The 11,546-nt window shown below is 49.5% G+C and overlaps 1 protein-coding gene across 1 annotated transcript; it reads left to right on the top strand.

Annotated features, from left to right (window-relative positions):
- The first annotated feature begins 879 nt into the window (after nt 1-879).
- Nucleotides 880-9,624, top strand: LOC135975312 (myb/SANT-like DNA-binding domain-containing protein 7). Its single transcript, XM_065565721.1, has 2 exons — nt 880-2,523; nt 3,211-9,624. The coding sequence occupies exons 1-2, from the start codon at nt 1,986-1,988 to the stop codon at nt 3,273-3,275; spliced, it is 603 nt and encodes a 200-aa protein (XP_065421793.1). The 5' UTR covers nt 880-1,985; the 3' UTR covers nt 3,276-9,624.
- The last annotated feature ends 1,922 nt before the right edge of the window (nt 9,625-11,546 follow it).

Here is an 11,546-nt window from a genome sequence, read left to right as displayed (position 1 = left end):
GACATACATTTTTCACTAGAAGTCAGACAGAAGGGAGGAATACAGACCAATATGTGACTGATTTAAAACTGGCAGCACCATCTTGTGAATTTGGAGAACTGTGAGCTTCATTCATTAAAGACTGCGCCGTGTGTGGTTCCGTATCAGCGTGAGCTAGATTGTTGAGGGAGACTAATCTCACCCTTGAGTGTGCTGTGGATATATGTCGTGCAGATGAAATGACCGCAAAACCGTTGAAAGGGCTGGGTGAACTAGGAAACATGTGTCTCATTGCAGCTTACGTCTGCCTTCAGTAAATAACCAGGCATGTACTGGAGGGCGTCCTGCTGATAATAACAGTCTGATCAAGAGAAGTGAAAAGAGAACAGTCAGGGGCAACTAAAGGTTGTTATAAATTTGGTCATAGCCAGCAGTGCAAGTAGATTTTAAGGCTTACCGGTACAGTACTGCCCCACTGACACCCCCCCCAAATGTTCCGTGACTAGAGTCCTGCGCGGATACAAATTTATGCCCATGGATGTGGATATCAGTGGAGAGAAATCGGTCTCCACTGAACCACAGGGCTCTCCCAGGAACTGCAGCCATGAAAGGAGCAGAACATGGGGTCACTATTCTCAGGAGACAGCACCCCGCGCTGGCAGCTCCTCCGGTGTGGCTGTATTGCCCCCAGCCACGGCCCCAGCCCTGTCCTCCAGCGGGGCTGTACAGACTCCAGACAGGAGATGCAGCTGCATGGATGGGCTGGGGGCAGGGCTAAGGGTGGTACAGCTGCGCCGGAGGACCTGCCAGCATGGGGCACTGGCTCCTGGGAGTGGTAGCCCCTCGTTCTGCTCCTTTCACGGCTGCGGTTCCTGGGAGAGCCCTGTGGTTCAGCGGAGACCGATTTCTATCCATGGATATCTGAATTCATGGGTATAAATTTGTATCTGCGCGGGGCTCTACAATTCATTCTTGAAAATGTGTCTTTCTGGTCCAGCGTACTGGCAATAAATGTCTTAATGGTATGGTGTACCTGACCGTAACCGGCTTATTTGCACAACTGGCCATAGCCATCCCATAAGGAACGGCCCTGAGTATGGACAAGAATGCAGAAGATGTGGCAAATACAATCCTTTTACCAAAATGAGCAACTCTGGAAAGGAAAAGTCCCAGGGCAAACATGTTTTACCCTCTCAAAAGCAGATGAGCACTTGCAAGATCAGTTCCTCGGTATGCTGAATCCTCGGCATCCCAAGGACAAGTGGCATGTGGATATACTCATTAATAGGGCTGTCAATTAATTGCAGTTAACTCAAGTGATTAACTCAAAACAAATTAACTTGATTAAAAAACTAATCATGATTAATCACTGTTTTAATTGCACTATTAAACAATAATGAAATACCAATTTAAATTTATTATAAATATTTTTGGGTGTTTTTCTACATTTTCAAAAATATTGATTTCAGTTACAGCGCAGAATACAAAGTGTACAGTGCTCACTTTATATTATTTTTTATTACCAATATTTGCACTGTAAAAAAGATAAACAAAAGAAATAGTATTTTTCAAATCTCCTCATACAAGTACTGTAGTGCAATCTCTTTATTGCAAAAGTGCAACTTACAAATGTAGATTTTCTTTGCCCTGGTCTACACTATGAGTTTAGGTCGAATTTAGCAGCGTTAGGTTGATTTAACCCTGAACCCATCCACACGACTAAGCCTGTTTTGTCGACTTAAAGGGCTCTTAAAATCGATTTCTGTACTCCTCCCCGGTGAGGGGTTTAGCACTAAAATTGACCTTGCTGGGTCGAATTTGGAGTAGTGTGGACGCAATTCGACGGTATTGGCCTCCGGGAGCTATCCCAGAGTGCTCCATTGTGACCGCTCTGGACAGCACTCTCAAGTCAGATGCACTGGCCAGGTAGACAGGAAAAAACCCGGTAACTTTTGAATTTCATTTCCTGTTTGGCCAGCGTGGCGAGCTCATCAGCACAGGTGACCATGGAGTCCCAGAATCACAAAAGAGCTCCAGCATGGACCAAACGGGAAGTACTGGATCTGATTGCTGTATGGGGAGAAGAATCCGTGCAGGCAGAACTCCGTTCCAAAAGACAAGATGCCAATATATTTGCCAAAATCTCCAAGGTCATGATGGACAGAGGCTACAACAAGGACACACAGCAGTGCCGCATGAAAGTTAAGGAGCTGAGGCAAGCCTACAAAATATCAAAGGATGCAAACGGTCGCTCCGGGTCAGAGCCCTATACATGCCGGTTCTATGATGAGCTGCATGCAATTCTAGGGGTGGCCCCTACCACTAACCCACCACTGTCCGTGGACCCCTGCAAGGGGAGCGTCTCACGCAACAGGGATGAGGAGTTTGAAGATGAGGAAGATGAGGTGGAGGAGGTTGAGGATAGCGCACAGCAGGCAAGCAGAGAATCCCTTCTCCCCGGCAGCCAGGAACTGTTCATCATCCTGGAGCCCATACCCTCCCAAGCCGGGCTCCCGGACCATGAAGCTGGGGAAGGAATCTCTGGTGAGTGTACCTTTGTAAATATAATACAGGGTTTAAAAGCAAGCGTGTTTAATGATTGATTTACCACACCAAGCCAGTAGCAAGTAGTCTGGAATCATTGCAGAACAAAACCTTGCAGCGAACGGGCCCGGGCTTCGGCTGTTTGCCTTTGGCTGAAAATAAATCATCCCTGCTGTTAGCCATGTGGTGGGGGAGGCCCGTTTATGCTGAGCTGTTTGCGTTTGGCTGACAGGGATCTTCCCTGATACTAGCTACGTGGTGGTGGCGGGGGTGTGTGTGTGTGTGTGTGTGAAGCGCTCATCCCAGAGAATTGTGGCGGGGGGGAAGTTGGATTGTGCTGCACATTCACCCTAAAACCGCAGCCCCTCCTTTTAAATGGCCAACCCAACAGGCTTTGCTTGGTATGGGAAAGGAGGGCGCTGCTGTTTGAAACCATTCCCACATGTTATGAAGGTTGAAGAAGCCGAAACCCTTTGCCTTACCATTGCTGCCTGCAAGCCAAATTCTGTTGCCCAGCCAAGCATGTGTGATATCTCACACCAAACCAGCAGGCACTCAATATAAGAGGCAAAATGCGACCTTGTAGCAATAGCACATGTGCTATCTAATGTGAATAGCTTGATTCAGTGTGAAATAGTCTTCCCTTTGTTCTCTAAAACACTACTCTCCCTGTTTTTCCTCCCGCAGCTGCAAATGTTTCTACGCTCCCCCAGTCATCTCGGTCCCAGAGGCTAGCGCAGATTAGAAGGTGAAAAAAACGCACTCGCGACAAGATGTTCTCAGAGCTCATGCAATCCTCCTGTACTGAAAGAGCTCAGCAGAATGCATGGAGGCAAACAATGGCAGAGTCCAGGAAAGCATTAAATGAAAGTGATGAGAGGAGGGAGGAGCACACTGAGAGGAGGCAGGATGCAATGCTGAGGCTAATGGAGGAGCAAACGGACATGCTCGGGTGTCTGCTGGAGCTGCAGGAAAGGCAACAGGAGCACAGACCGCCTGCCTTCCTCCCTAAGTTCCATAGCCTCCTCACCCAGATGGCCAAGAACGTGGGGGGGAGGCTACGGGCACCCAGCCACTGCACCCTAGAGGATTGCCCAAGCAACAGAAGGCTGGCATTCAATAAGTTTTGAACTGTAGTGTGGCCTTGTCCTTCCCTCCTCCTCTCATCCACCACCCCACCCGGTATTTCCCTCCTCACCCACCCCTCCCAGGCTACCTTGCGAGTCTTCCCCCTATTTGTGTGATGAATTAATAAAGAATGCATGACTTGGAAACAATAATGACTTTATTGCCTCTGAAACCGGTGATCGAAGAGGGGAGGCCGGTTGGCTTACAGGGAAGTAGAGTCAACCAAGAGGGCGCGTTCTCATCAAGGAGAAACAAAGAGAACTGTCTCACCGCAGCCTGGCCAGTCATGAAACTGGTTTTCAAAGCTTCTCTGATGCGCAGCGCTTCCTGGTGTGCTCTTCTAATCATCCTGGTGTCTGGCTGCATGTAATCGTCCGCCAGGCGATTTGCCTCAACCTCCTACCCCGCCATAAAGGTCTCCCCCTTACTCTCACAGATATTGTTGAGCACACAGCAAGCAGCAATAACAATGGGAATATTGGTTTTTCTGAGGTCTAATCTAGTCAGTAAACTGCGCCAGCGAGCTTTTAAACATCCAAATGCACATTCTACCACCATTCTGCACTTGCTCAGCCTATAGTTGAATTGCTCCTTACTACTGTCCAGGGTGCCTGTGTATGGCTTCATGAGCCATGGCATTAAGGGGTAGGCTGGGTGCCCAAGGATAACTATAGGCATTTCAACATCCCCAACGGTAATTTTCTGGTCTGGGAAGTAAGTTCCTTCCTGCAGCTGTTCAAACAGACCAGAGTTCCTGAAGATGCAAGCGTTATGCACCTTTCCCAGCCATAGAGTGACCAGATGTCCCGATTTTATCGGGACTGTCCCGATATTTGCTTGTTTGTCCCACGTCCCGACCAATGTTAGGTCGGGACATTGGACAAACAAGCAAAGGTTCCGGAGCCCGGAAGGGCTCACGTTCCCCCCGCCCCGACTCCGCCCCCTTCTTCCCCCATTGGCTCCCTCCCCAAATCCCCGCCTCTTCCCCAAGCACGCCATTCCTCCTCCCTCCACAAGTGCTGGAGGGTGGCCCCGGAGACACAGGGGGAGCGCGGGGCTGAGGTGAGTGAGAGTCCAGCCTGGCCCCGAGCACAGGCAGGACTCAGTCGGGTGATACCTGGAGGGAGAGTAGGGGGCGGCCTGCGGGGCCAGGTGGCGGCTGTTCTCCCCACCTGGGCAGCGGGACTCGGGAGCAGCCGCTGCTGCAGTTCCCTTGTGATCCACCAGTGCTTGCAGCACCATTTAAAAGTACCTCTTGCGGTTTACGTACTGGCTGCCAAGGTGGTCCGGTCCCAAGATAGGGATATGCGTTCCATCTATTGCCCCACCACAGTTAGGGAACCCCATTGCAGCAAAGCCATCCACTATGACATGCACATTTCCCAGAGTCACTACCCTTGATAGCAGCAGCTCAGTGATTGCGTTGGCTACTTGGATCACAGCAACCCCCACAGTAGATTTGCCCACTCCAAATTGATTCCTGACTGACCGGTAGCTGTCTGGTGTTACAAGCTTCCAGAGGGCTATCGCCACTTGCTTCTCAACTGTGAGGGCTGCTCTCATCTTGGTATTCTTGCGCTTCAGGGCAGGGGAAAGCAAGTCACAAAGTTCCATGAAAGTGCCCTCACGCATGCAAAAGTTTCGCAGCCACTGGGAATCATCCCAGACCTGCAACACTATGTGGTCCCACCAGTCTGTGCTTGTTTCCCGGGCCCAGAATTGGCGTTCCATGGCATGAACCTGCCCCATTACCACCATGATGTCCAAATTGCCAGGGCCCGTGATTTGAGAGAAGTCTGTGTCCCTGTCCTCCTCACAATCGTCCTCGTGCTGGTGTCCCCTAGCCAGGTTCTGCACATACTGCAGGATAATGCGCGAGGTGTTTACAATGCTCACAACAGAAGTGGTGAGCTGAGCGGCCTCCATGCTTGCTGTGGTATGGCGTCTGAAGGAGAGCAGGAAAGCAGAGTTGCAGCGGAATTGGTGGATGAAGATGGATGCCATGAGAATAGATATTTATACAGAATGACGAGAGGACCTACGAGGTGGATTCATGGCACCAGGAGAGCAGAGTTGCAGCAGAAGCAGTGGAGGACGACAGTTAGCACCGTGCACATTTCCCAAGGAAGAACATACGTACCCGGGTGCCCATGATAGACAACATGGAGAAATTCGCTATCAAGGCAAGAGCAGGAGAGCAGAGTTGCAGCGGAAGCGGTGTATGATGACGGTTAGCAGACCTACTGCACCATCTGCTGCCAGCAGCACCCAGGACACAACAGCGGCAGTGTCGGTGAGCTGAACTGAGCGGGCTGCATGCTTGCCATGGTATGGCATCTGCATGGAAAAAAGGCACGAAACGATTGTCTGCCGTTGCTTTCACGGCGGGAGGGTAGACTGACGACATGTACCCAGAACCACCCACAACAATGTTTTTGCCCCATCAGGCATTGGGAGCTTAACCCAGAATTCCAGTGGGCAGCGGAGACCGTGGGAACTGTGGGATAGCTACCCACAGTGCACCGCTCCGAAAGTCAATGCTAGCCACGGTAGTGAGGACGCACTCCGCCGACTTAATGCGCTTAGTGTGGACATACGCAACTGACTGTATAAAATCGATTTCTAAAAATCAACTTCTATAAAATCTTAGCGTAGACATATCCTTTGTTACACTGCTCCAAGATCTTATCTGGTTGAGACAGAGGAAGGAGATGTCTATAAAAGAAACAAAAGATTTGATGAGCACTGAGAGAATTGAGCAGGAGAAGAATTAAAGTATGGTATAAACAGAAGCCGTGTCAGCATCCAACTCAGAAATACAAGCAATAGTGGACCAGTCTACTTACTGAATCTACTGAGCCTCAAGTGATCAGTTCAAATACAGAAAAAGAAAAGGGACACTGAGACTCCTGTTACTACCTCTAAAGGCAGTGTGCTAAGAAAAGATGTCATGATAGTAGAAACTTTGGAGTGGGAACCAAAGTTACCCATCATGTCGTATGGAGGGAATCATTATGTAGTGAGCCTTAGCAGCAGAAGCACATAGCCTCACTCCAAGTGCAAGCAATCTGTACAGGTCTCAGTAATAAGTAAAGTGTTTACAGGTACTTAAAGTCTCCAGTATCTTTTCTTATGTTATAATAACTAGTTGGCAACAGCTGTTACACACACTGACAAGAACTGGATATCCCCTCAGAGCTCTGTTGGTCTCCTGGGTTAGCTCGCTGGACACACTGCTTCTTGTGTGGGGGCAAACACCATCCCCATAGCATGATTGCCATCACCCCGAGGCTGCTAATTAATACAAAGACACCTATCTTTACTGTTATCTTGTCCCCCCCAGTGCCCTCTTGCCTCATCCTCCTGATTCCTCTTGTCATCATTCTCCACCGTGAGCACTCTGGCTGGGGTTGGTCTTTGTGAGACTTGTTTGTACTGTGCCCAGCACAATGGGGCCCTGAGCCCTGATGAGTTGCTTGAGGAGCTATTGTAATACAGCAGTGTAGCCTGTGGTTTCCACTGCAATAGGACCTGCCTTAGCCTTTTTGTTTTTTCGTACAGTTAGTGTTATAGTGAGACTCTCCTGTGTACATCGTTTGGGGTGTCTGTCTCTTTCAGAGCCTGACTTCTGTGTGCCTCCTCTGGGCTCTGTGATGGTACAGTCCAGGACTTTCCCTTCTGCAGAGCGTTATACCCAGCTTAACGTGTTCCCATTGTTATCTACACCTGGATCTGCCGTGCCTCTGCTTCCCTGCTGATGCAGCGTCATCCCCGTCCCCTTATTATCTCTCTACTAATTCATGAACCATCTCCCTTTACCAGGTGCATCTGCAAAGATGATTCGATTAGCCACAGAGCACCAGAGATGTGTTGTTGCCTTCCACTGGGGTGCCTATCACACATCTGGAGAAGAGTGACTCCCCAGCTGCCAACCCCCGCCCCCCAGGCTGGGCATTCTGTAGCTGGATCCTCTTTTGCGGCACCCTTCCCCCCCCCCCCCCCCAACAGCCGCCCAGCAGTCAACTTCTCAAGACTCCAGCCAGGTAATGTTCAGTCCCACCCCTTCTGGGGTAACGGAGTCCCATAAAATAGTGTTCCAATGACCTTACGGTGGGTCTTCAGACCAACTTTGGACTCAGTGATTCTTACACACCTCTTATCTGGGGCTTTCATACCACCTCCCCCCATGGCCAGTAGGTCAACCCGAGCCCCCTCTCTCCAGATATCCTGTAGCAAGCGGGTGAGGTCTGCTCCCTCAGACTCCTTTCTGCCTGTGTGGAGCCCTTCCTATCTCAGCCTGTCTCTAGGCCCTTTTCCCCTGCCCCTTCTTGGCTCACTCCTTGCAGACTCTTCATCCCTTCCCAGACACTGCAGAGTTCTTTCCAGCTGTTATAGCAAGTGACATCTCCCAGGGCTTTCTCCCTGAAGGCCTGGCTCCTTTCTCCCTGAACACCAGGCTTTCTGTGTCCATCTCTCTCTCTCCCATCCATCCCCATCCCAGAACCCCAATCTCTGGGCTATCTTCCTGGTGTCTGGCCCTTTTAGTCCAGTCTCACTACTGGAGTTCGCTCCATTCCACCCCTATGGCTTCCCAGTGTCTCTCCCAGAGCTACTTTTTCAGGAGAGGATGCTGAGGCATCCTCTCCCTGTGGACCTTCTACCTCCCTTCTACTGCCCTGAAGTCCTTCCTTTATTAGTCACCCCACTCCTCCCTAACTCAGCTACCCACCTCCTTGAGAACTGGGCCTAATCCTAAAGTGGGCCTGCCGCACCCTCCAGGGGCAACCAGGTGCACTAACTACTCTCTGGCTCCAGTTAACTCTTTCTCTACCATACTGTCCATTAGTAACACAATCAGTAGTTTCCTATTTTGCTTGTTAAGAGGGACTCCATTTGTCTGAGCTCCAGTCTACCAGGAGGTCAAGTTCTGGAGGAGACCTCAGGATGGATCCCCTGAGGCTGGAGTAAGGAGCTTGTTTATTGTACTGCCTGGTTCCCAGTGCCCTGAGGGGGGATTCACTGTCACTGTCCTCTTCCTCTGTCAAGGCAGGAGCAGTTCTAAGTTACTACCAGGGCTCCATAGGAGTCTGTTGAGGGGATGTAGTGATTTACCATCCTCCTTCAGAGAAAGGGACTTGGTACTGGATGACTTGGCACTGGATCTGGTGCTGTCTGTTCCTGTGTGAGTTTCTGAAGAACTGCAAATCTGATATTCTAAAATGCCTGGCCCATTGGCCAATGGGAACTGAATTAATGCTCTTGTCCCGGTCACTATTGGTGTGTATCCACGTTACCAAACTCACCATCACAGTTAGTGCTCATTTAGGAACTGATCCATATCCTATTGAGGTCAGTGGAAGCCTTTCCTTTCGATTTCAGTGGGAACTAGATCAAGGCCTTGTAGACTCAGCAGGGAGTTTAAGAACTGAATTTATCATGGGGAAGGAACTCCCCGGTAGCCCCTAGTAGTGTGCCCTCCGGAGCAGAATGGAGATATATTAGTCCAACAGTGAGAGGAAAACTTGCACTGCCTTTCAGCTATGCTGTCACATCTCCAGAGTTCTCAGGCCAGTGCCTTTTACCAGCACTTAAGAAAACAGAGAGACATGCCCCTTGCCAGCCCCCATCATCTTTTTTCAAACCCCATCAGGAAAGTAAACATTAGCAATGATGTCAGGGATCCACACATGCAAGTTATTATCAAGCACAATATATTTCATGAAGCTTCTCTGCCTTGAACAGATTGTTTCTTTGGGCTGAATGTATCCTTTGTGTAACTCCAGTTAAACCAGTGGAATAAGATCAGGGATGACTTGAGCCCTGTGTCTTGTGATCTAATAAAAAAAAAAAAGAGGGATAATTTAAACCAGAATATACCTCCAATTGCTACTTCCTTTGAATGATAAATGACTGAAGTATCCAATTTCTATAAACGATCTTCATTGGTATGAATGGCAGGTTTTTTTTCTTACAGGGGGCCCCAACCTAAAGACTTTGATCACAGATTCATAGAGCATAAAATCAGAAGGGACCATTAGCTCATTGAATCTGACTGCTGGCATATCACAGGCCATTGCATTTCAGCCAGTTATCCATGTATTGAGCCCAATAATTTGCCTTTGGCTAAAACATATCTTCCAGAAAGGCACCCAAACTTGACTTGAAGACATCAAGAGATGGTGAAGCCAGCACATCCTGTGGTAGTTTGTTCCAGTGAATTATCACCCTCATTGTTAAAAATGTGTGCATACTTTTTTATTTGAATTTGCCAGAGTTTGTCAAAGAAATATCGATTTGGAATGTGGATCTGAACCAAAGCAGAGAACTGGACTTTTCTCTTTGGGTAAATATTCACTGTAGAGTTAAGTTGGGTTATCAGCATACTGGTTAGCCTAGCCCAGGTGTGAGCAGCCACACTCCAAAGCCCTGTCCAAATTATTGTGTGCTCACTGGTTCTGCACTCACCTGTGTGCATCACCAAGACGTTTAGGGGCACCTCCCCTTGGTTCTTTGTGCTGCAGTGAGCTGAGCCACTCTGTGATTCTATCTGAGAACTTGTCTGTCCTTCTGGGCATGTGGGGGAATTGTGGGGAAGGCACTGGAGGAATATCGGTATTTGAATGATTTTGCTTGTGTCCTCAATGCAAAGCAGAAAGGTTAGCAACCTGATTGAAAGTGGCAATCCAGTTCTAGTATACACCCCCCAGATTGGCGAGCTAGCCAGGGTCTAACAGCATCACCAAACTCAGGTGAGAGGGTGCTGTGTGTAGATGGAAGGGGGTTTGTAGGCAACACCCAAGTAAGAGCCTGAGCTAACTCTGCAGTGAAGACATGTCAGGTTACTTGGTGCACATGACTGTGGTTGCTTCCCAATAGAGAGCCAACCAGTTGTTGCTCCAAGAGGCACAATTTCAGCTCCCCAGGGAGTGAAAAGGCAATGTAAACAAAGAGCTCTGAATCCATGAGCCTGATTCATCTTAAGAGGCCCGAGGAGGCATCTGCATAAGGGATTTATGCATAATCTTTCTTCATCAAGCTCTCATAAGGAGCCATGCACAACAAAGTAGAAAACCACTTGTATTATTCTTCAGGAGAGGGCATAGAAGGGACTGTGATGGGGCGTCTGCCCCACACTGGCATGTAAGGTAGGGTGACCAGACAGCAAATGTGAAAAATCGGGACGGGGGTGGGGGGTAATAGGAACCTATATAAGAAAAAGACCCAAAAATCGGGACTGTCCATATACAATTGGGACATCTGGTCACCCTAATGTAAGGGGCTAAAAGAGGCCTAGCGAGGCTGTGTGGGAAGAGGCCAATAGGAGAGAGGCTGTGAGTAACAGCCAATCCAAGCCCAGCAGGCTCATATAAGAAGAGCTGCAGGGCAGAGCAGGGAGTAGCTGCCTGGAGTTCCAGAAAGGAAGATTGTGCTCCAAGCAAGAGGAAGGAGTACCAGTACCTTGGACAGAGCAGTGCCTGATGGCCCTGAGGTGAGGGCAAAGCAGGTACTGGGGGCCAGGGGAAGAGGCCCAGGGAAGCATAGCAATCATAAGGGGAGTTAAGGAGACGCAGCACATGGCTGCCATCAACATGGTCCCAGGGCCAGGACCTGGAATAGTGGGCAGTCCCGGGTCCCCCCCACTCTTCCCTGGAGAAGTGGCTGGGCAATACTAATTCCCTGGAAGGGGGGAGCACAGATAGTGACACGGTCGGTGGGCTGTGTCACGAAGAGGATACCACAATCCCTGGAGTGATGCAGGTCAGAGAGCAGACATGATGGTGAGTGAGGCACCATCGGGAGAGGGAGTACTGACCTGCAGAGCTAATCCCCAAGATGACCAGCAGGAGATGCCAGTGTGATGAGTGAAGTCACAGGGGCAATCTTTATTATTTTCC

This window comes from Chrysemys picta, chromosome 13, assembly GCF_011386835.1.
Source record: "Chrysemys picta bellii isolate R12L10 chromosome 13, ASM1138683v2, whole genome shotgun sequence".
Taxonomy (NCBI): Eukaryota; Metazoa; Chordata; order Testudines; family Emydidae; genus Chrysemys; species Chrysemys picta.
This window is presented reverse-complemented; position numbering and strand designations above follow the sequence as displayed.